Source organism: Ctenopharyngodon idella, chromosome 12 (assembly GCF_019924925.1).
Source record: "Ctenopharyngodon idella isolate HZGC_01 chromosome 12, HZGC01, whole genome shotgun sequence".
NCBI lineage: Eukaryota > Metazoa > Chordata > Actinopteri > Cypriniformes > Xenocyprididae > Ctenopharyngodon > Ctenopharyngodon idella.
This window is the reverse complement of record NC_067231.1, coordinates 9,882,710-9,906,562: the sequence shown is the minus strand read 5'-3', so window position 1 is coordinate 9,906,562 and position 23,853 is coordinate 9,882,710. Positions and strand designations below refer to the sequence as shown.

The 23,853-nt window shown below is 35.2% G+C and overlaps 1 protein-coding gene across 1 annotated transcript in view; it reads left to right on the top strand.

Moving 5' to 3' along the window:
* Window positions 1–23,853, top strand: part of avl9 (AVL9 homolog (S. cerevisiase)) — a 44,760-nt gene that overhangs the window by 8,049 nt on the left and 12,858 nt on the right. The window contains exons 3-12 of the mRNA XM_051915174.1: window positions 1,462–1,547; window positions 1,860–1,931; window positions 2,007–2,096; window positions 14,405–14,471; window positions 14,746–14,786; window positions 14,920–14,958; window positions 15,055–15,124; window positions 17,844–18,310; window positions 21,432–21,566; window positions 22,697–22,916. Of these exons, the coding sequence (XP_051771134.1) occupies window positions 1,462–1,547; window positions 1,860–1,931; window positions 2,007–2,096; window positions 14,405–14,471; window positions 14,746–14,786; window positions 14,920–14,958; window positions 15,055–15,124; window positions 17,844–18,310; window positions 21,432–21,566; window positions 22,697–22,916 (1,287 nt within the window). The remainder of the gene's footprint in view (window positions 1–1,461; window positions 1,548–1,859; window positions 1,932–2,006; window positions 2,097–14,404; window positions 14,472–14,745; window positions 14,787–14,919; window positions 14,959–15,054; window positions 15,125–17,843; window positions 18,311–21,431; window positions 21,567–22,696; window positions 22,917–23,853) is intronic.

Below are 23,853 nucleotides of genomic sequence, written 5' to 3'. Positions count from 1 at the left end.
AACTATTATCAATACTTCTAGGTCTTCCTTGTAAATTATTTTCCAATAAACATTTCAGATGGCTTTTTAACTTTTTAAATTTTGCTGCCTGGAAAAATATTTTGATGTCTTGGATCAGTGATAAGTCAAAAGGCTGGAATAAAAATTTAAGAGAGATTATTCCTTTGGAGCTCTTGACATGTTTTATTCACTCCTCATCGGATACCTTTTACTATCGTATACTTATACTATTTAGACTCCATAGCTCAATAATTTAAGGCTTCGTTCTGTGCTATTTTAAGGTATGGCATGACTATATCTGTTATATTAGTTTTTTGTTCTGTTTGGTGGACATTTTAAGTTGATTATTTCTGTTTTAGGCTCTGTCCACACGAACGGGTATTTTCAAAACCATGGAATTTTCTATGCAGTTTGGCCATTCGTGCACACGCAAGCGCGGTATCAGGTCACTGAAACCAGACCTTTTTGAAAACTCCTGCCAGGGTGAAGATTTTCAGAAACTCCAGTTGCAGTGTTGTTGTGTAGCCAGTGAAACCGAAGAATTTGGCTTGTGACGTTGGAGTGCGCACTGTTATCTCCTTTGTTTGATGTCAGATTGTGCGCCGCTATCTTGTTTGTTTACATGAGGCGAGTCTGTGCAATGGCGGACATAGCCAAAATATTGCTGTTAATAACTGTGCTAACAGGGCTTTGATTGGCCAACATGGTTTTACGGTTAGGGTTATGTCACCGCCTGTTGGTTTGGCATGCTCTTGACAGCGCTTCATAGCGTGTTTTTGCATTTTCATGTGAACGGAGATTTTTTTTTAAACCATGCTTGTGTGGACGTGTGGTCTAGGCCTTATTTGGTCCCTGTTTTCTGTGTGTAGTTCCTGCCACCTTAGTTGTCATAGTGACTGATTGTTCCCTTGTTTGTCTCCATAGTAACCTATGACTTTCACCTGTGTTTCGTTTAGTTCCTTGGTTCCCTGTGTGTATATATACCCCTCAGTTTTCAGTTGTGTTTGTCAGTTCTCATTTATGCATAGGGTGGATTTTGTTCCTGTGATTATTCTAGTGTTCTCCTGAGTGTTTAAGTTTAATAAAGACTTATTTCTGTCTTCTACGTTGTCTTCGTGCACTGCTACCACCATAATGTGACAATGACATAGTGTCCTCATTGTTTTATTTGGTTGTTTGTTTTGTTTTGTTTTATTTATTTATTTATTTATTTATTCATTCACTTGTGTCTTTATGATGTGATTCATTTTCTTTACTATGTGTTGGGCTGTGTTTGTTGTTGTGTTGTAATTGTGTTAAAGTTAAAATTATTTAAAAAAAATCATTTTTATATTTGGATATAAGATGATGGGGGTGTGGTATGTTCAGACTGAGCTATGATCATATATATAATCAATGAAGAATTTTATCTGCATATCTGTTTTTAAACTGCACATTTTGTGTTATATTTTTTATGGACAGACACTGTCTACTTTCATTTGCCTCCTCTGGAAGGACAGCTGAAATGTGTTTATGGAGTGTCTTGCTACAGACAGATGGAGGCTAAGGTTTGTCCACAATAATTTGTACTAATTATGATTAAGTTTTTTTATGCTTAAAATACATCACAAATATAGGTAGGAAAAATTACAATGCTTTGTGTAAGATTTATTTTTTTTATTGAGCATAAGCCATGGAAATGCAGATGCCACCATAATGAACTATTTTGAACGATATTACATCATAATGATATAAAACAGTTTCTTCAATCCAACATAAATGTCTCTAAATAATTAAAGATGCAGGGTTGTTTTTGATAGATACTGTAAAAGAATCACATTATGTCTAGTCTGATATTATTGTAATTCTGTGTATTACAGGCACTAAAAGTACGAGAGGCAGATATCACGAGAGAGACTGTTCAGAAGAGTGTTTGCGTTCTCAGTCGATTGGTGAGATGTATATGCTGGAGAAGCCTTGAATTACATAAAAATACAGTTTATTAACGTTATGTATTGTTGTTTCAGCCACTGTTTGGTCTGATACAGGCTAAACTTCAGCTCATAACTCACGCTTACTTTGAGGAAAAAGATTTCTCTCAGATCTCCATCCTAAAGGCAAGATCTTTCACACACATTTCATTGTCAGATTTATTAAGAACTAATACAGCTGGAAGATGTAAAGTTAAAATGTTTTACATCTATGAAATGAATAATAATTTTTTAGAACATTACCACATGAGATGTAGAACTCTGGTCAAATCAGTGGTCAATCAAATTCCATCTGTAAACTCACATCTACAGGTAACAATGTCTTGACCAGTGATTAGTGAACATGTATAGGGTTAGAATTGTTGCATTATTCCAAATAAATAGATTGAGATTCACAAATAAATGTAAAGAGTTTCACAAAAATTAATACAATTCACAAATAAATAAAATGAGATTTGCAACAAATGTGTACAGATAACAGCCATTTGCGCTAACCAATCATAGCACGCCCTCGCTCCAACCAATCACGATTTGCTTTACAGTCAAGGCGGTCTTGCCCTGAAATAACTTTGCTCATTCATCTGCATTGGCTCAAACAGGAAATATAAGGCCCATAAAATTGGTACAGTTAAAGATGTTTCAAATTTGGATTTTGTTAGACCATTAGACAGCGTTTCCCACTTCTTCAGGCAAGCAGTTTTAATGACGCATATGAGCAGCTTTGTGGATCTAATGATCTATAGAGCACTATAAATAGTATTTTAAACCTCAAATGGGCATACATGTATTACAATTCCCTTTGTTTGTAGAGAAGATAGAGGTGCGTTCTTTTTAAATGTGTGACAGGTTATTGCATTCCAGAGATCATAGATCATATGATCATATCATGCATTTAAAAGTGAAATGCCAAGCAGACAAGCAATATGCATATTTATTTATGGGTATTATAGATTCTATCATATTTGGTAGTATACATTATGTATATATTATGTCCTATATTTGTCACCGTGATTGTGCTTTAAAAGCAAAAAGAAGCCGTTGTGTCATGTCTTACATCATGTCTACCCCGTGCGAGGCTGTCTACACTGGACACGTCAAAGCGAATGTGCGAATCATTTGTCCTTCATGTAAATTAGCACAAGTGCGTAGGACTTCAGAAGTATAACGGGCATCCGTTTACTCTCAGTGAACCATCATGTCGCGCCGCATCATGTCCAGTGTAGACAGTATCACTGATTATATAATGTTATGGGTACATTTTGCTTTTGATGCGTTGTATCACGCCGCTTGCGTCCAGTATAGAGAGTATAGAGAGGGTGTTACTGATCATGATGCTGTGAATGATCATAATTTGTGTATAATCCTGAGTTTATCTTGATTCACTGATCCAGATGGAAATATAAAGAAGCCTTAAACTCCAATAATCTTTTGGAAACGGGGTGTTTTAACTACACAAACAGTACTTCAGCTCAATTTGAATGAAGCACCCATAGAATAAAGTTTCTTTCAGGGCTACAAAATGAATCTGTTCCAGCCCTGAGTGTAAAGCCAAACGTGATTGGTTTAGGGAGAATGTGCTATGGTTGGTAGGATAACAGCGCAAATGGCTGTTATCTGATTGGCTTAAGTAGACAATGGGTGGAGTCTACTTATTTGTGGATTTGCCTGCACGTCTTGATGCTAGAAATGTTTCAAAATTCACACATGCGTGTGGGGATCTACAAATGCACAGAAAGCTATTCATAAATGCAGAGGAAGCAATTCACAAATGAATGCCAAGCAGAGTTATGTTTGTGACATCAATTTCATTTTATTTATTTGTGAATTTTATTATTTTTGTGAAACTCTTTACATTATTTGTGGATCATAATCTATTTATTTGTAATAATGCAACAATCTTAATCCCATAAACATGTCCCCCATGTATTCTTCTCACACAAGGAGGGTATAACTCTGTTATTTAAACCAGTGGTTTCTAAACTAGGTATGAGCACATTGAATGTAAGTGTTGTTTAAACAGAATTTCTTTAATCGACTAGTCATCTGGTCTAAAATTAATAAGACTCTTAGTAAAGAGTAAAAAAAAATCACATTGTGTGTATTTGGGATTCATTTGTAGTACTAAATCTATTATTGCCAACAACAGCTAAATCTTGACACCTAAATGCAGTTGGAAATATGCCATATGTTTCCAATGTAAAGAAGTTTCAGGCAGGTCTTGACATCATTACAATTCCACATCACTTAGTCATATTATTTCAGTTAATATCAAATTGTTTTAAGACCCTTGCAGCCTAGCACAGCAAAAGAGCCAAAAAGACATTGAAATAAATATGCCTTTTATTATTTATGAAAAGCACACTAAGGTACAGTATCTCTGCTCTCTCTCACCCACATAGACACATACACAGAGACAAACGCTACTAAAGAGCTACATGACATTTCTCAGTACTGAGGTTGTAATGTTTTTATTTTTGAACTAGTTAAACTTACAGTTTTGCGATAAGGAGGGTCAATATCACTGATCTATATAAATGACTGGATTGCTCTGTAACGGTGTATGCAGGCAGACCGATGAAGACAGATAAATCAGGTTCCAAAATCTCAAAAGTTTAATTACAAACTCAAAAGTCAGGCAGACAGGTAGTTGCAAACACATCAAACACAACAGTGACTGGACAAAGAGTGTAGACAAGGGTGCAGCTTAAAGGGTTAGTTCACCCAAAAATGAAAATTCTGTGATTAATTACTCACCCTCATGTCATTCCACACCCGTAAGACCTTCGTTCATCTTCGGAACACAAATGTTTCAAAGTACATTTTCAAGTTTACATTGTTTACATTTAAATGTTTCAAGTAGCAGTCAACTTTGCCATGCCAGTGGGCTAGATTTGACATTGTAGTCGGTGGATAATCTAAGCATAACACTGTATTTCAAAAGAGTTTATATTCACAGAAGCAAATGTAGTACTTTTAAACTTATGTGCATATAGTTTGTTATTTGTTATTTCTGCATAAATATGCCCGAAAACATCATCAGATTTTCACACAAGTCCTAAAAGCAGACAAAAAGAACCAAAACAAACAAATGAGATAAAAAATATGTACTTGGTCATTTATTTTTTGAGAAAAATGATCCAGGGTCATTCCGTGTCAACTCAACCAGAGGTCCCCGGCTCAAATTTTTGATTTTGTTAATATTTTGCCTTTGAAGACAAACATAAATCGTTTTATGCAATTCTGTTGATAGAAGGAAACAAGATACATTTCTAGTTTAAACATTATTTATTCTTCAGACATTCCTATCTAAATGCAATAAGTATCAGATGTGTGCAAAGTGAACCATATTTGGTTTTCGATCACTGAAAATGGGTAAAATTCAATAATTTGAACATGGAGGTGCTCTGAGATGGTACTGAACTGTATAGGGCCTTGAAAATGAAGATTTCAAAAGGAAAGTTTATTAAGAATGATAATGATAGAATGATAGAATTTATCTTGAATACTTTTAGAGTTACAGGCATGAAAACTTTGGATAAGGAATATTTATAGCACTCAGACAGGTATGTTCTATCTATGCAATTGAGTTAATTAGAAAGACAAAAGATACATTTCTAGTTTCAACATTATTTGTTCTTCAGATATTCCTCTTTAAAAGAAAAAAAGTATCAGCTGTATGCAAAGTGACCCACATTTGGTTTTTGACCACTGAAAATGTGTACGATTTACTCATGGAGCCACATTAAGATCTCCATATCTCTGGGATTGAACCATCGAGGGCCTTTAAAATGCAGATACCAAAAGGAAAGTTTGTAATGAACCAGAATCTAAAAGGATATTAAGATATCTTCAATGCTTCTTGAGTTACAGGCATGCAAACTTGAGACAAAAAACACAAAAAGTGCTTCTTGCCATTTTTTGAACTGTCACTGTTGCATATAATGAAACAAAGATTTCTAAAGTCAACAGATTTTACTAATAGACCTACCAATCGCTGTGTAAAAATAAAATAATGATGCTGCCATCTTTCTAAAGTCATTTTTACACCCCTCTAATTTGGCTTTAAATCTCAAGTAGGGGTGGGCGATATGAGCTAAAATTCATATCACAATATTTTCCACTGTCCAGACGATATCGATATTATGTCGCGATATGAGAAAAAAAATTGGAATCACATTTTAGTTGACCTTATGTATCTTATTAATTAATTATTTTTTTAATTACATATGGAATTATAAGTAGCCTACTTTTGTTAAAAATACATTAATACAACTGTATGTTAAGAATTTTATATAGGGACATATATATTAAGTTTCAAAACAAGCGAGTCGAGTAAATAATAGAGGAACAACGAAACAGTGCAAGCAATAAACAAAGAGTGCTTTCAGAACATTTTCCATTCAAGAGCTGTGAGTGATTTTTGACTTTCCTAGATTTATGGTTGTTTGATTATTACTGATGACCTACTGTAGCGGGAGGTCTAATAAGCTGCATCCAGACTAATGCACAGATCTCTTTTGAAATATAAGAAGTTTCTGTCCTGTCTGTTTAATACTTTAAGACATAACTGACTGTGTTTATATTAAGTAGTAAGGCGTTGGACGCGGTAGCGGACAAAAAGTTAAATGTTCAGCCTTGACTCTGTATCGTCACGTTAGTGTTTGTCTTTCTACAGAAAAAAATATTAACAAAATAAAAAATTTGAGCTGCGGAAGTTTCTGAAATTTGGTTGATTTGACACGGAATGACCCTACAGTATTACATATGTGTGAGTGGCAAAAGCATGTGAACTTTTGCTTTTAGCATCTGGTGTGACCCCCTTGTTCAGCAATAACTGCAACTAAACATTTCCGGGAACTGCTGATCAGTCCTGCACAACCGTTTCGAGGAATTTTAGCCTATGTTGGTAGGTTTCCTGACATGAACTGTTTGTTTCAGGTCCTTCCACAACATTTCAGTTAGATTAAAGTCAGGATTCGACTTGGCCATTCCAAAACATCAACTTTGTTCTTCTTTAACCATTCTTTGGTAGAATGACTTGTATTTTTGGGGTCAATGTCTTGCTGCATAACCCACTTTCTCTTGAGATTCAGTTAACAGACAGATGTCCTGACATTTTCATTTAGAATTCGCTGTGTAATTCAGGATCCATTGTTCCATCAGTGATGGCAAGCAGTCCTGGCTTAGATGCAGCAAAACAGGCCCAAACCATGATACAACCACCACCATGTTTTACAAATGGGATAAGGTTCTTATGCTGGAATGCAGTGTTTTCTCCTCTCCAAACATAACGCTTCTCATTTAAACCAAAAAGTTCTAGTTTTTCCAGAAGCCCTCTGGCTTGTCTACATGATCTTTAGCAAACTGCAAACAGGCAGAAATGTTCTTTTTGGAGAGCAATAGCTTTCTTCTTGCAACTCTGCCATGCACACCATGGTTGTTCAGTGTTCTTCTGATGGTCGACTCATGAACATTAGCTAATGTGAGAGGGTTTTAGTTGCTTAGAAGTTACCCTTGGTTCCTTTGTGACTTTGTGGACTATTACACGTCTTGCTTTTGGAGTGATCTTTGATGTCGGCCACTCCTGGGGAGTTTTACTATGGTCTTGAATTTCTTCCATTTGTACACAATCTTTCTGTCTGTGGATTTGTGGAGTCCAAACTCTTTAGAGATCTCTCATTTGTTTGATTGGGTTCTCTTTGTCTATTTGTAGGACTATTTTAGGTGTGAAAATCTGATGTTTTGGGTCATATTTATGCAGAAATATAGAAAATTCTAAAGGTTCACCACTGTATATCTGTCTATAAATTAATAAATTGTTGTGCACTTTTTATTAATTCCTTTCATTTTAGTTAAATGGTGAGCATGTTGTAATAATTTGTTCCCTTTATTTTACTAAAAATAAGAACCAAATAAATAAAACATGGCCACAATTTATCCAGACACCTTGAACATTTCATTCATTAATACAGTTTATTCACTATAGTTTAAAAAAATGGTAATAAAATATGACAAGATCTCAGAGTTAAACTGTGACAGAAAAAAATAATCTTAATTATGTCAGATAACACTTAAGCAAAACATAGTCAGGTCAAAGTTTCTAAATAATTTTTGGTTCCAAATTTTCATCAGTTTTACTGGTAGTCCACTTTATGAAGAATTTTTAGGTATAATATGTCACAGTTTACTTTATTTTGCTATCCTCACTTACATAAATGAGCTATAGTGTCCTGCACCCACTAGTAAAAATATATCAAAAATATCAAAAATGTCTGAATAATTTTTGGTTTGACTGTAAGTAAAAACAAAGGGACGGATTAATAAAATGTCTTCATGTTTTAGCTAAAATGATTTAACAAATTATTAAAGGGGTGGTTGATTATGATTTCACTTTTTTACCTTTAGTTAGTGTGTAATGTTACTGTCAGAGCATAAACAACATCTGGAAAGTTACAATGCTCAAAGTTCAATGCAAAGGGGTGAGGCCATGTTATTGCAATACAGTACATAACACAAATTCAATAGCATATCATAAAAGCAAGATGACAGCATAAGTTATAACCGTAATTAAATTAAACTATACCTGTTCTATCTTCATGCAGCATATATTCTCTGGCTCTGTAGGCATCTTACAACAGTTCCCACACCATTTATAGATTATCATGACAGAATATGCTAATCAATGACTTTAATATAGTTAACTCTATATCAGCTACATAAATTCATCAACTAACCATTCAGAAACATCCTGTTGCATTCTACATGTTGTCACTTCTTCTTGAGTCTCTCCATCATTGTCCGACTCCGGTTTGAACATAAAAGGCTGAACAGTTTCTGACATTTTCAGTGAGTCTTTGTGAGGTAATCAGCGCTGCTAACACTGTGTGCTAACAAGAGCTCTTGAAACTCCGCCCTCTCATTAGGAGCAGCAGCTCATTTGCATTTAAAGGGAAACACAAAAACGGAGCGTTTTTGCTCACCCTCAAAAATTGAAAATAATTAAACATGCTGTAAAAAATGATCTGTGGGGTATTTTGAGCTAAAACTTCACATACACACTCTGGGGACATCAGAGACTTATTTTACATCTTGTAAAAGTGGCATTAAATGACCCCTTTAAAACATTAGTGTAAGCAGTGCTATTATCGTTAATGACAACTAAAACTAATTAAAACATGTTTTATTAACGAAAATAAAATAAGATACAGTAATTAGACGATGAAGAAAATAAAACAAAAACTACAATTATTTCTTAAAAAAAAAAAAAAAAAAAGAAAGAAAAAAAGAAAAAAACACAGTAACTAAATTAAGTTTTTGTATCTTCCTAAGCATTTGTATTAGCACTCTGGAGAGAATGAAAGGTTTATATTTACAATGTGGTTTTGCAGCACTGAAAAAATTACTTTTCATTTACTTGATAAAATTCTTGTAACAATTTGCACAAATACATTTTAGGTAAATTTTTCTGCTCTAATATAAAGTACAAGTCACTTGTCATTATCAGGTATTTACTTACTATTGAACCTAACATTGATAAAGAAATGATGTATATTTAATTTATAAGATATATTTACAGTATTTGAAGTAATTAAGTAGAGTACATTTTTTATAAACAGGAACCTTGTTATTATCAAAATATTAACTAAATCTTACTATTTACTGTTATGAAGTAAATAAGTAAGTAAGTAGATTTCATTATATTTTTTGTTTGACATTTTCATTTGCAATATTACTACCTATAATTATGTAAACATTACTAATTTCTTTTTGATTAATATTACCACATAAATGTGATAATTTTGTCTGTACCTTTATTTAGGGTTCCTACCCAGTTTGGAAAAGTATGGAAAATAATGGAATTTGATTTGAGTAATTTTCAGGTCTGGATAAGTATGGAAAAAAAATATTTGCTTCCAGACTACTTAGTTAAAATATAAAATTAGGAATTTCTAAAAATAAAATTTATTATACAAGCAGAGTGTTTTCATGGCAAATGTTTAGTTATTGTCAAACACGACTGAATGAATTCAAGGCACATTTTCATTATGTAAAACTGTTTTTACCAAGTCTTTTTTGAACTTCACTTTTTCCCCAACATTTTCAACAGCATTTTTCACCAGGGACTGGAACCCTTGTTTTAAAAAAGAGAAATCTCACAATTTTCAAAACAACAAAAAGTGTTAAGACTGACATTAATCAACAAAACATGCATAAAAAATTAGGTATGCACAAAACATGCATAAAAAATAGGACCTTAATGCTATTTCAAGTATCTGTTGTTCTGTTAAACAAGTCTCCATTACCAACATGAATTGCATTTGCTACACCATACACTGTATTTGTTTCAACCCCAGGAGGCAAAACATATAAAAAAGTTACATAACAAAAACAAAATGAGGTTTTAACCTGACAGAGATAGGTATATGGACATAACCAAAACTGCATCCATCAGAATTCTAGAATGGTGCTTTTTAAATATTCAGTTAAAACCTAACAGACCTCTGAAATGGTGCAATTGCAACATTCAAACCAGTATTCTAAACTAGTGCACTTTAAGTATGCCATTAAAATCTGTAGCAAATTAGCTCAAAAGAAATATGAATAATTAATTATAACTAGTTATAATTAATTATAAATATTCGGATCAGTTAATAGAATTAACTTAATGTAGTAAAATTAATATTACAATCAATTAACCTGTTTGTCCAGTGAGCACTCCGTGTTAATTGTTTATTAATTCGGTAACACTTTAGTATAGGGAACTATGTCTCTATTAAAAAATTTATTTAGTTACCACTTGTAGTACATTATTCAAGTGTACTATAAGTGGTAACTAAATAAATTTTTTAAATACAGAGAAGAGAGTATATTAAAAGCACATTTTAGTTCATATTTCATGATGTCTCAAAATAGCACAGTTGAGTACACTTAGATGTTCTTAAGATTACCTTAAAAAGTACCAAAGAATTTTTAGTATATTAAGTACAAAATTAGTGTGCGAAAATAGAGCTTTTTAAAGGGGACATTGGATGCCAATTTTCCACAAGTTAGTATGATACTTCAAGGTCTTCATGAAAAGTCTATAATATACTTTGATTAAAATTTCTTAATGGTTGTGTGAAAAAAACACCCTTTTTACCTTGTCAAAAACAGCTCTGTTCACAGCGAGCCGTTTTGGTCCATGTCCCTTTAAATGATAATGAGCTACTGTTCACCCCACCCCTATCTTCCGTGGGCAGGCTGTAAACACTATTTGACAGGTATTGCATTGAAATCACCATTCTTATTTATGCAGTTATAAATGCTCATAAATGATTAAAATACATTTGAAAATTACTTGTTAGTCAATAACTAACACCTTTATAAATCTTATGTTAGTGTTACCATGTTATCTTTACATAAAATGTATACAGTTTGTAATAAGACAATCAATGCAGTTATGAATTACAGTGAGAAGGTTCTAAATAGAAATGACGACATATGTTCTTTCGACTGTATTATTTTGATAATGAACAAGCTGCGATGTCATGTTTGCAATGCTTTGTTGTGTGTGCGTGAGGCGCCGGCGTGATCAAACAGCAGTGTTTGCAAGAGACCAAAGACTATAGAATAACACAAGATGCGTCATTGATATTGTTTTGAATGGGAGAAAAGTGCAACGCGCAATATGGCGGAATAAATCCCGCCTTCTAAATAAGAGCCAATTGCCGATTGGTAAAGTCATCGTGTCACTGCAGCGGCCATTAGAAGCTCCGGTTTCTATAGAAACAGTCAGACGCGCACCTCTGAAATGAGACACAAGAGACGCGCACTTTAGGACTGCGCATGCGCATTAGCTTGATCCAGCCTGCAAAATAATATTTTTTTTTTTTGTCATGATTCGCGCATTTAGAAACAAAATTTATGAGACAGTTGTTGTCAGATTTCATTCGTGATTTCAAATATGAAATTTAATTGAAAGCTTGGCAAGCAGCTTTGGAGAATTTGATGTTTCCCCATTCAAAGAGATAGGAGCTGCACTTGCATGCCCGAGAGGCGTTTCAAAGATGGCTGCCGAGTGAAATGACTTGTCTTAAAGGGACTTTGAAGAGACTTGCCTCATCGTCATAGCAACGGTTCGTGGCCAGGTCAGATTATGTCAGAGTTTGTTGTCGTTTGTTGGAAAATCATACCACACTGCTCAGACATTCCCCGACCCAAAAAACGCTGATTAAATATGTTCAGTCGGGTGAAAACAAACTCCGACCAATGGCAACAGACGCCGAGAGGGGTATCACACACGTATCACACTAGCTGCGTCTCATTTCGGAGGCTGCGTCCTGATCCAACAAACTCCAACAGATGTGTTTGTTGGCGTTTATCTGTGCGGTGTGAACTGGCCTTTAACTTTAGCCACATTTGTCGTGGAACTTGCTAACTAGCACATTATTAGGAAAGGCGATTTGCAAAGATTCATAAAAAAAACCCTATAATGTTACTCACGTCTTCTGGAGGTGAAGCTGTATCAAGAACAGTTACTGATCCATCCTTCAGGAACTTTTTAGCAAAACAAACTTTTTAGCAAAACAAACTTTTTAGCGCAGACATAAATGCATATAGGTAGATCCGGGGGCGCATTCCCTTCAAAAACAAAATTAATCCACTGTGTCTTCAGCGGCTCAGATGTCGGGAGAAAATTATGACTGCTATGTTCATTCTTATATCCAATAACAAAAAGCCTCATTCCGAGACATTCTTGTCTACACCTGCGCGGCGTTGAAACAATGGCGGACTGTCTGTTTACAACTCACTCAGGGTGGGTCTTTGCTAAAACGGCAGTGTCTGTCAAGAGTTGTGGGAGGGGCCTGTGCAAATATACGTCACTTTGCCAAGAATCTGTGAATGGCTTGATCTGACAAAGTGCTTATGATTTGTGGGGATTAAAAAAAAAAGTACTGGGTAGATTTTTATCATTATAGGGTGGTTGTGTAGACACATTGCCAACACGCATTTATGTCCAAACACTATGTAAAAGTGAATTTTGCATCCGATGTCCCCTTTAAGTACATTATAGAAATGTACTTTTTTTCACCTGGGTCCTTTCTATAGTCAGATTCGTTACTGCCTGTTATCAAACCAATTATTGTAGTGCTATCTGCAATTTTTTTAAATTTTTAATTCACTGTGTGTGACACAATATTACTGTACATCAAATATAATTCTGGTGACAAAACACAGCCTTGTGGAGCTCCCACACTTATTGTTCTAGGGCTCGAAATGTTGTTGTTAATTTTGACTACTTGTGATCTATTCTGCAATAAATCCAGAATCCAAAGAGCAATGGAATGATGAACCCCGAATTGCTCTAATTTAACAAAGAGTTTCAATGGAACGATTGTATTAAATGCAGATTTATAGTCCACAAAAAGAGCCCTTGCATAAGTGCCAGGAGTTTCAAGGTGTTGCAGAAGTGTAGACACAGAGCTACAGCCTTATATTAGCCTTACTATTAGCCTTAAAGGTGAATTGATGAGAGTCCAAACAAATTAGATTTTTAAGTACCAATTGCTCAAAGATTTTCATTATGACCGAAGTTAAGGCCACTGGTCTGTAATCATCTAAGCAGCTAACATTCTGCTTTTTTGGCACTGGAATTATAACAGCTGCTTTAAAACATGCTGGAACACTGCATACCCTTAACGACCAATTGAATATATTGGTAAATACTGGGGCAAGGGTGTAGGCACCCCATTTTAAAGTTTTAGCTGATATGGAGTCAGGGTCTGCTGTCTTCCTGCAATTCTGTCTCCTCAGCAGGTTCCTGACTTCATGTTCTTCTATTTTGAAAGGAGGAGTCATTGAACTGGGCCAGGAGGGCAGCATTAGCTGACCTACCTGCTCTGTTGTACTAAACTGACTATAGAATGCATTAAGATCATCAGGCGATGTAATGTCATCAGAGATGACTGTAGCTTACCTTATATCCTACAACCTGCTCCAGTCTTTTCCAGACACCATAAGTGTCTTTGCTCTTCAACTTATATTCCAAGTCACACTTGTATTGACCCTTTGCCTTTTAAACTGCTTTTTAAAGTCACTTTTGATGATTTTATAAAGCTCTGTGTCCCCACTCTTAAATCCCTCCAAAATAACAGCTATTAGTAAAACATAAAATAAATCATTAAACTCAGACAAAACTGTCATACATATTAAGGGAGTTTGAGGTATGTATATACCTCTGTAAATATAATATAAATTAACATAATGAAACTAGCAGCTTGTGGATGTCTGCAAAAGGTCTATTATCCACCCACTTTCAGTTGCAGAGTAAATTAATCATGGGTGTCAAATACATCTGTATTTTACTGTGACAACTGCAAACATTTATTTTTGTATAGTGCTGCATAAATACAGATGTCAGTATAAAGACATCCAATTTTCTTCATTCTCCGCAGGAGCTCTATGATCATATGAACAGATCTTTAAGCTGTACATCACTGGAGGGATCACAGATTTATCTGGGTAATTCAAAAACTCACATCTGCTCTTCACTACTAATAATAGATCATTTCTCCCTTAACTGACTCTAATTGGATGAGTGTGATGTTAAATTTGACCCCTATTTACTTTCCAAATACACTTTTCTAGTGTTATTGTGTGTGATTTACCAGTTCACATCATTGCAAAAAAATAAAATAAAAAATAGAATAGAATATGTGGAAATGCTCTGGAGGATGAACTTGACTTGAACTTTCTTTTTTCTTTTTTCTTTTTTCTTTTCTTTTTTGTTCTGAAGGTCTGTCCGCCAGAGATTTGATCCTGCAATTTAAACACAAGGTAAAGGACTGGACTCTTTTTAAATGCTGCTTAATCCTTTTGGATAATACATATTTATTTTGGTATTTATTATAAAACTTGTAAATCTGGTTTTGGACTAAATGTTTGTGTTGTTTTTCCTTATTTTCTGTAGGTTCTGATTATTTTTAAACTGATTCTGCTAGAAAAGAAGGTAATTACTGCCATCTCAATACACATTTTGTAGTAAAGTGGGATCACAAGGGTGAGTTTAGTCTTAAATACACAAGTGTTTACTATCTCCCTATAGATCCTGTTTTATGTGACTCCGGTGAAGAGATTGGTTGAAACTCTGATGACTGTCCTGTCATTGTTTCCAGGTAAAAATGCTGTAAAACAGGTTATGTGATATGGTGCCAGATTTTTATTGGTGGGTGTGTTGTTCTAACAAAAAATTAAAGCACTGACATAAATGTTAATAAAGAAATAGTAACACTGCAGAGTAACTTTAACAAGATACTATTAATGTTATAAATAATCTAATAATAAAATTTAATAATAAATTTTGACTTTTGATTGTACGTTACTTGATTTGTAAATTTGTAATAAATTGAATTTGTTAATGACTTATTAACATGTTGCCAAAGAAATTGCACATGCATTCTAGGGTTGGACTGGCCGTAGGGAGCACTGGAAAGTTTAGACTTGTGAGCTGGCTGTTGTGAGCAAATGTAAATATTTAATTACCCTGTAGAGTACAGGTCAAGTCTATTTAAACACATTATCGTTATGCATGTAGGGCCTGAGGCCTGTTTCACAAAGCTGGTTTCAGTGGCTACCTAAGTTAATTTGAGTTTATAGTCTGGTTTTTCAGACTCAAGAAGATGGATTGTTTTTTTAATGTTGGTTAATTACCATGGTAACTTATGCTAAAAGGTTTTTTTTTTTTTCAAGGTATGATTGTGATTGGCTGTTCACTATGTTAATCAAATTGAATTAAACTGAGTTGACAGAGAATAGTGAGCTCGATGGGTCTGAACGTGATCTAAACCGGGTAGGATTTGATTGGTTTTGTCAACTCTAAACCGGCTCTGAAACAGTTTGTTCAACCTGCTTCATGAAACAGGCCTCAGTACAGTATTGCCTTTTAGAGCTGAAAAAGTTGTAAATGAAGCCACACATTCCACTTTTGTGGAACCCACCAGAAACTCAAGAACAAAAGGTGGCGCATATCAACAAACAGATTTACTACAGTTCAACGTGACACAGGCACCTTGTCAATGTCAACGTGAACATGTCAATCTAATTACATCTGTTTAACACTTTTTTTTTTTTTTTTTTTTTCTTTTTTTTACTTTTTAAAATATTTTTCCATCATTTGACATAACTGTTTCATTTTGTCATATGTGATCTGTAAAGATATATTGTATCATCAGTGGTTCCCAAACTTTTTGGAGAGGCATACCCCCTGAGGCATTTAACATCCTTAACATCCAAAGACTATAGATATATAAAGACAGTTTACTCCTATTAGTTATAATTGGGAGAAACTGCAACACGCAATATGGCGGAATACGTTCCGACTTCTAAGTAAAAGAGCTAATCGCTGATTGATAAAATCATTGCATCACTGCAGCGGCTGTTAGAAGCTCCGGTTCCCATAGAAACCTGAGACTGAGGACTGCACATGTGCATTGGCTCGTCTAGCCTGAAAAATAAGCTTTTTTAATGCTATTGAGCATAATAAATAACATTTATGAGACAGTTTGACAGTTCATGTCAAAATTTGTTGCTGATTTGAAATATGTTATTTGTTGTGAGTTTGCCAAGCAGTTTTTGAGATTTCAGGATTCCCCCATTCAAATAGATAGGACATGGTCTTAGATGCCCGAAATAGCTGCCCGGAGGCGTTGCAAATATGGCCGCCAAGTGAACAGACTTTCTTCGAAAGGGACTTTGGTACCACTCTCTTCCACTTAGACTGCAGTCACACCTTTTCTATTAAGGGACCATTTTTGCCCCCTTAAATTGATTTTCCATTGCATTTTTTTTACCTTTATAAATACCTTTACAAAATAAATAATGTTTTAAATAAAAAAGAAAATGTTCAATGGAGAAATATGTAATGATGGTAAAAACGAAGTGATACTTTTTAAATATTAGACCAAAACTGCCAGTAGGTGGCGGTAAGTCAATGTCTTAATGAGTGAGTCATCGAGTCATTCATTCACTCAGTAACGAAGCAAGTGGCAGTTTTTATGAATGGATGATTCATTCACGAAACACCGCTGTGTGTTGCAGTTCTGCTGTGGCTTTCGTTGGAACTATTATTTCACTTCAAAATAGAGCAAAAACAATACTAACAATGCTGTGTTTGAAATGTACATCACGTAATATTACCATTTTGTTTGTTGAACTGGAAAATTGTCATTCTTGCTAGTATAATATAATATTATCAACATTAAAAACAAAAAATCCCCATTTTTACAAAGGTACATTGTCGAGAATGGCAGTAATGTAGCACGATTTGCTAAGGCATCATACTCTGCATGCAACCTATCATATGCATGCTGCTTGTATGGATGCAGTAGGTTTTGACCGCAAAAGATGAAGTAATTTGATTGGATGTCGTGTATTTTCAACCTTTTACGGCATTTTGCCTGTTACAAATACACACGTTTTTAATGTAATTTTAAGGTGGGGTAGAATTAAATGAATGGCAATACTCAGCATTTTGTTTGTGTACCCCCTTCTGTAACCTCATGTACCCAATTTTGGGGACCTCTTGTTCTTTTGCCAGTTGACTAGTGCCAGCAGTTGACTGGATTGTGCTGGAGCAGCTCGCATTGTTTGGTCAATCTTAATTATCTAAAGTGACTTTTATTTTGTGAAAGATATCTGAGCTCTAGCCTGTTAAGACACCACATATCTATTCCAGATAGACCCACCCCTAAATACAACATTAAAAATAGTGAAACAATCTCTTCGTTTCCAACTTGGCAGTTCTTGGCTAGAGTAAGCTGCAAAAGAGAAAACAGAATTACTTTATGAATATTATTCTTAAGTTTTATAAAGTGACTTATTAATTTTTTTTTTCAGGTATAATAGAGCATGGGCTAGCAGATTCCTCTCACTATCAGCCCCGGAGGAGCGTCTCAGAGGACTTCAGTTCACCAGAAATCATATCTGCAGACGAAGAATCATTCTGCATGTCTGCTACAGATATTACTGACATACCAAAAGAGCTTGAGTGCAGGTATGATGTCAGTGACCAGCCGGATCAATCAAAGCCTTGTAACACTGCTGTGGACACACACTACATTCAGCCTCACACAGGAAGCTTGCTGGACTCCTCAGAGTGTGAATGGGAGACGCTGGAGCCTCATGTGATGGATGAGATGGAAGGGAAAGTGGACATAGATCATTCAGAGATGTTTGACACAGATTCAGGGCTGCCAATAACAGTACAGCCACAATCAGCCACAGGACAGGGAACGTTGACCTCAGGCCTTGTATCTGGACTCCAAGAAGACCAGTATGGACTACCACTCGCTATCTTTACAAAGGTGTGCACACAAGACACAAGCCATATTTACCATACTCTGTAGAGTAAAACTCTACACTTGTGCAAGCTCAGTTATTATAAAAAGCTTGAATATATTTGTTATAACAGTTTATTCATTTCAGTTAATGAAATTTTGCATGCTTCCTCAAAGTCCTAGAAGTTTTCTTTTTTTCTTTTTTTTTTAACTCAAAGGATTCAGAAATTTGATTGTAGCCTATAAGGTTATAAAAATATGCTAACTGTCTATATGAGAAATAGACAATGCTCTGTAAATTTTTAAAACAATTGGGAGAATGACTGAAGATACACTTGCATTTTTGATTTTTGCCAATTATAGAGTCATCTATTGCCCAGTGGACATTTTACATGGCTCCTCAGAATCACACATTTCAAGTGTATCAAGTTCTGCAAAAACTGGATATTTAATTTAAGAGCTAAATGCTACATTAAAAATTGAATTTGATCTGGTAAAACACTTTTGTTCCTTAGCCCCCGTAGTATACTTTATGGTAATACTGATGTGTCTCTGACCCGCACGAATGAGATGCGGTCCTTTTGATGATATTTACTGAAGTTTATGAAGGAAAGTATTGTAACTTAGCTGGCTTTAAATAGATGAAGATGGTGGCATAGAGAACCCAATGGTGATAATCCAAATCCATACAAACAAACAAACCATAATCTAAATCCAATACATGAAACAAAACATAAAAATGAGCTTGATTTGACAATGGCCTGGCACATGGAACAGATTAAAGGCTCTGATATACTGAGATATGTCCAAAAGGAGAGCCGCCGCACCATATATAGGGGATTTGGTACCAGAGGAACCTTTACATAGGTCCTAGAACTATTGGCTGAAGTACCTGGATTTTGCCGTGTTCACACCGCAGGAACTAGGAATGATTATAGTTCTAGGAACTCCTTTAGGGGGAACTAAATCAGCTCCTACTTCAGAGTAGGGTCTAAACCAGCAATATAGGAACTATCATTGACATGAGTGTTCGTTGATTGGTCAAATGCATGTCAAACACCAGCACACAGCATTTTTAAAAAGCTGTGTAAACATATTTACTTCACGAATGTAAAACAGCGATAACGGCATTTACCTGTTGTCTGCAGGGTTGTGTTCTTTTCTCCGTCTCGATGATATGTAATACTGAAAGTTGTCATAGGAGATTTTGTCTCTTAGCCCCACTTTTTTACTCTTTCAGTCACGTAAATTATGCGCTTACATGCCATCTCCGTTATCACGAAACCCTCAACACACAACACAGCTCCAATCACGGCATCCTCCATCCACCGGTTTTTAGCGTTTGTAAATCTCCACTCTAACTACCTGTCTTAGACTGCTGGCCTGGTGCTGCTGTCCTGAATCTGCTGTGACTTATGGCACTGTGGGCCTGTGGCTATGCAGTTGGATACTATTGGATATACTTACAGTAATGTTCTTTTTAGTTCTTCTCATTGGGGTAAAAATATGTTTGGAATACCTTTGCAGCACTATATGACTAGCAAACATCCTGATGCCACACACAGCGTTTAGATGAATATGTTAAAGTGCCCCTATTATGCTATTTTAAAGGTTTCTTAATTATAACTCTCTAAACCCCTCTTTTGCACGAGACTACTCTGCTCTGATTGGTCAGAAGGCCCAGTCTATTGTGATTGTTCTATGGCTTACAACTCGTGTCGGAAACTAAATAACTATTACCATATCTGAATATTGCTATATCTGATGAGTATCCTCAGCGCTTGATACACAGTGATACGATCAGATTTTTATTTATTTATTTAACCTTTATTTAACCAGGCAAGTCATTAAGAACAGGTCCTTATTTTAAATAACAGCCTGGCAGGAGAGTAAAGGTCTCCTGAAAGACATACAACCATACATTACAATACACATACATATAAAAAAAATTGCGTTGTTTTTTCCGTTTCTCGACAACACAAACCAAACTCGATGGTTAAACATTTATTTTGGTTGCAACTTTCATGCTTAGTTGCAACATAAATGTAACCAAATACCTATACGGATTACCGTTAACAAATTTCTTAAAAGATGACGACAGTAAACCACTAGCTACACATTATGTGAAGGGTTAATAAAAGCAACGGTAACATAAACTGTAATAAAATATATTCAACTCCTATAATAAAAATATTCAACTCAAGCAAATATATCTGATCCAAGTATACTGATTTTATTAGCAACAGTCAAACAAAGATATGCTTGATTTCTTAATAGCGTTAACTCTGGTTTTACATTTATTACAAACACACGGTAGGATTTAAAATAAATGTACTTACCTGCGTTGCCACGGAGGACAAAATGCTTGGCACTGCCATATCTTTCAATAGAAAGTTATTTAAAAAATCAGCAGCATGTTGAGAATCATTTACAAAATTTGTGAAATGTGAAGAATAAATGAAAACGTTATCTCTTTATCTCACAATTGGTGTGCACACCTGAAAGTCTCATGAGGACATCACAATATCATAATTGGATTGCGATTGAAAAACAGTCAGATATGCGAGAGAGCGCAATTGAAATGGGCACAGACATGCGGTGCGAGAGAGCCCAATATGTTCTTTAGTTTTGTGTAATACCTGTTACGCTGCAAAATTCTCACAAGATTCACCCTAACACCCACCCTAACCCTACCTTTGGTAGCAGCAAATGCACTCTTGCAAGAATTTTAACAGCGCAAAGGTTAAGATGGAAGTCAGAAATTATGTGATCATACTGATAAATAAAAATATATTGATTAAAAATATTGATGCAATGTCATGAGAACAAGAATCACAGTATATTCATTTATTATTGTATCACCCCAATAAAATTGGTTAATCATTAATATGCAATATGCTATTTAGTAAAGTAGCAACACAAGAATAACCCCTCATGAAGTCAAAATGTAGGCAAATGTGCACATTGAGTACCAATTTAGAAACTGACAATTTCAACAAGAATTAGAATGCAGAAAGATGTGTTTTACTCCAGAAAGTGGTTAGAACTTCTACCAACAGGGACTAAATGCTTAGCCGAACCCTGACCACTGGATTAAACATGCAAGTTTGATTTGCGTGACCTTTTGACTTCTTTGCCCTGTTTCCAGGGTTACCTGTGCATGCCATACATGGCACTCCAACAGCACCACCTGCTATCAGACATAAGTGTTCGAGGTTTTGTTGCTGGAGCGACCAACATCCTCTTCCGTCAACAGCGCCACCTAAGTGATGCCGTTGTGGATGTGAGTCCATCCACTTTTTTCTCTTTTTTTTCTGTAATCACTCTAATTATGGAGGCCAACATATGAATTATACATTATAAATGATGTAAAATAATTTAAAATAATATATATGGCCAAAAGTAGACACTTTTCTAATTGATGGGTTTGGCTACATCATATACTACAGCCAATATAGCAGGTGCATAAAATCATCTCCTCAGACATACATTTTCAGTAGAATGGAGCGTATGACTTAAGATGACATAGAATAGTTCTCTTATAGTCTTCTGAAGCTATCTAATAGTTTTGTGGAAAAAAAAAAAAAAAAAACAGGCAGAAATTTAAGTTGTTATTCACTGATATTTCCCCTCTGGTGAACTGTTAACTGCTGATTCAAATAAAATTTATCTGATTCAAAATCATTCATCAACTAATCAGACATTACCAGAGATGTAATTATTATGGGGAAATAACCTTCTAAGTCAATCACTATTGTGGATACCATAGAAATGAATGAGAAGTTGAAGATAAGCCAATAGGCTGTAGATAAGTGATAAACTGTTTCAAAAGAAGTTTATTCAGTGTTTTGAAGCCATCCATTAAAATAAAAACAGCATCTTGTCTCCCCACCCCAGTGTTGTGTTTTTTTCCCCCTTTCAACTCCAGCAGATTGGGCTTATTTGAAGATTTTCAGTGAACAATGACTTAAACTAACAGTTTGGCTTCAGAAGACTTGAAATATATCACAAATTTGTTGTTTGGCCACTTTTATTATGCTTTTAAAGTACTTTAGCATCCTTTTAAAAGCTTGAATGCTTTAGTCCCCATTCATTGTGATTGCATTGAAAAGAGTGACTAGCAGTGATAACAGAATATTTTGTTAATTTTGGTAAACTATTTCTTTAACTGTAATAAAAATAATGTCATGATGCAAAACACAATGTGGTATTAATGGCCCTTAAAATAGGCTTAAATTTTCTTTATGCAATATATATGCATTTTTATTTCCTAATGGTTTTGGGGTGAAATATGAGACTGGCCTGTTTCGTAGGGAGAGATGTTAAAAGTTAACCCATGAGGCTATTAAACCAAATATTTTCTCAGATGTATAGCTGTTGAAAGGTAATTGTTTTAAATTTGCATTTGTGCAGGTGGATGAAGCCCGTATTCAGATCCATGACCCAGAGCTGCGCAAAATGCTGTATTTAAGTACAGCTGATCTGCGATTCGCTGATTATCTGGTGAAACATGTCACTGAAAACAAAGAGGATGTGTTTCTGGACGGGACGGGCTGGGAGGGTGGAGACGAGTGGATAAGGGCGCAGTTTGGCCTATATGTACACTCTCTGTTATCTTCTGCTCTACAAGAAGGTGCATTACAACACATACACACACACACTTAACTTATATTAATTTGTTTTTGTTAATTTAATTTTAAATGTTTTAGAATACCTATCTGGATCGTGAATGAACATGAATTAACAATGAACAATAGTAATTAAATTGATGGATAAAGGGTGCATATGATGAAATGTTTTGAGTGTTGAAATGGAGACAATATGTTATCTCCAACTTGTGATGTGATACAGTGACCCAACAATACAGCGCAAAACATACACGCATCTAATCTCCAAACCACTTATCCTACAGTATGTAGGGTCACTGGGATGCTAGAACATATCCCACTATGGATGGATGGCCAGTCCATCACAGGGCTAACACTCACCTACATAGACACATACACAGTCGCACTCATACCTAGTTTCCAATTCACCTGCATGTCTTTGGATTGTGGAGGAAACTGCAGTACCCAGAGGAAACAGGCTTCAACATCAACACATAGCCCTTCTTGCTGTAAGGCGAGAGTGTTACCCATTGAGCCACATATATATTTAAAGGGATAGTTCACCTTAAAATGAAAATTAAATCATTTACTCACGCCATTGTTGTTCTAATGCCATATGCCCTTCTTTCTTTTTCAGACCACAAAAGATTTTTTTTTCTTTTTTTTTTTTCTTTTAATAAATGTCCTGCTCACACTAGTCCATATAATGTCAGTGAATAGCGACCTATATCAAGCTTTTAAAAATGATGCAGAATTCTGTTTTTGTGGTCCAAAAAAGAAAGAAGGGCATATGGCATTAGAACAACACCATGGTGAACTATCTCTTTAAATCATCTGTTATTTTTACCTTGGAGTTTCTTCATTTTACCACTGCCAGGAATTCAGTGGTAATTTTTTTTTCTTTAACAAGGTCAAGTTACCAACTGAGCACACGTCACTCCAGGATCACGTATGTGTAATGTT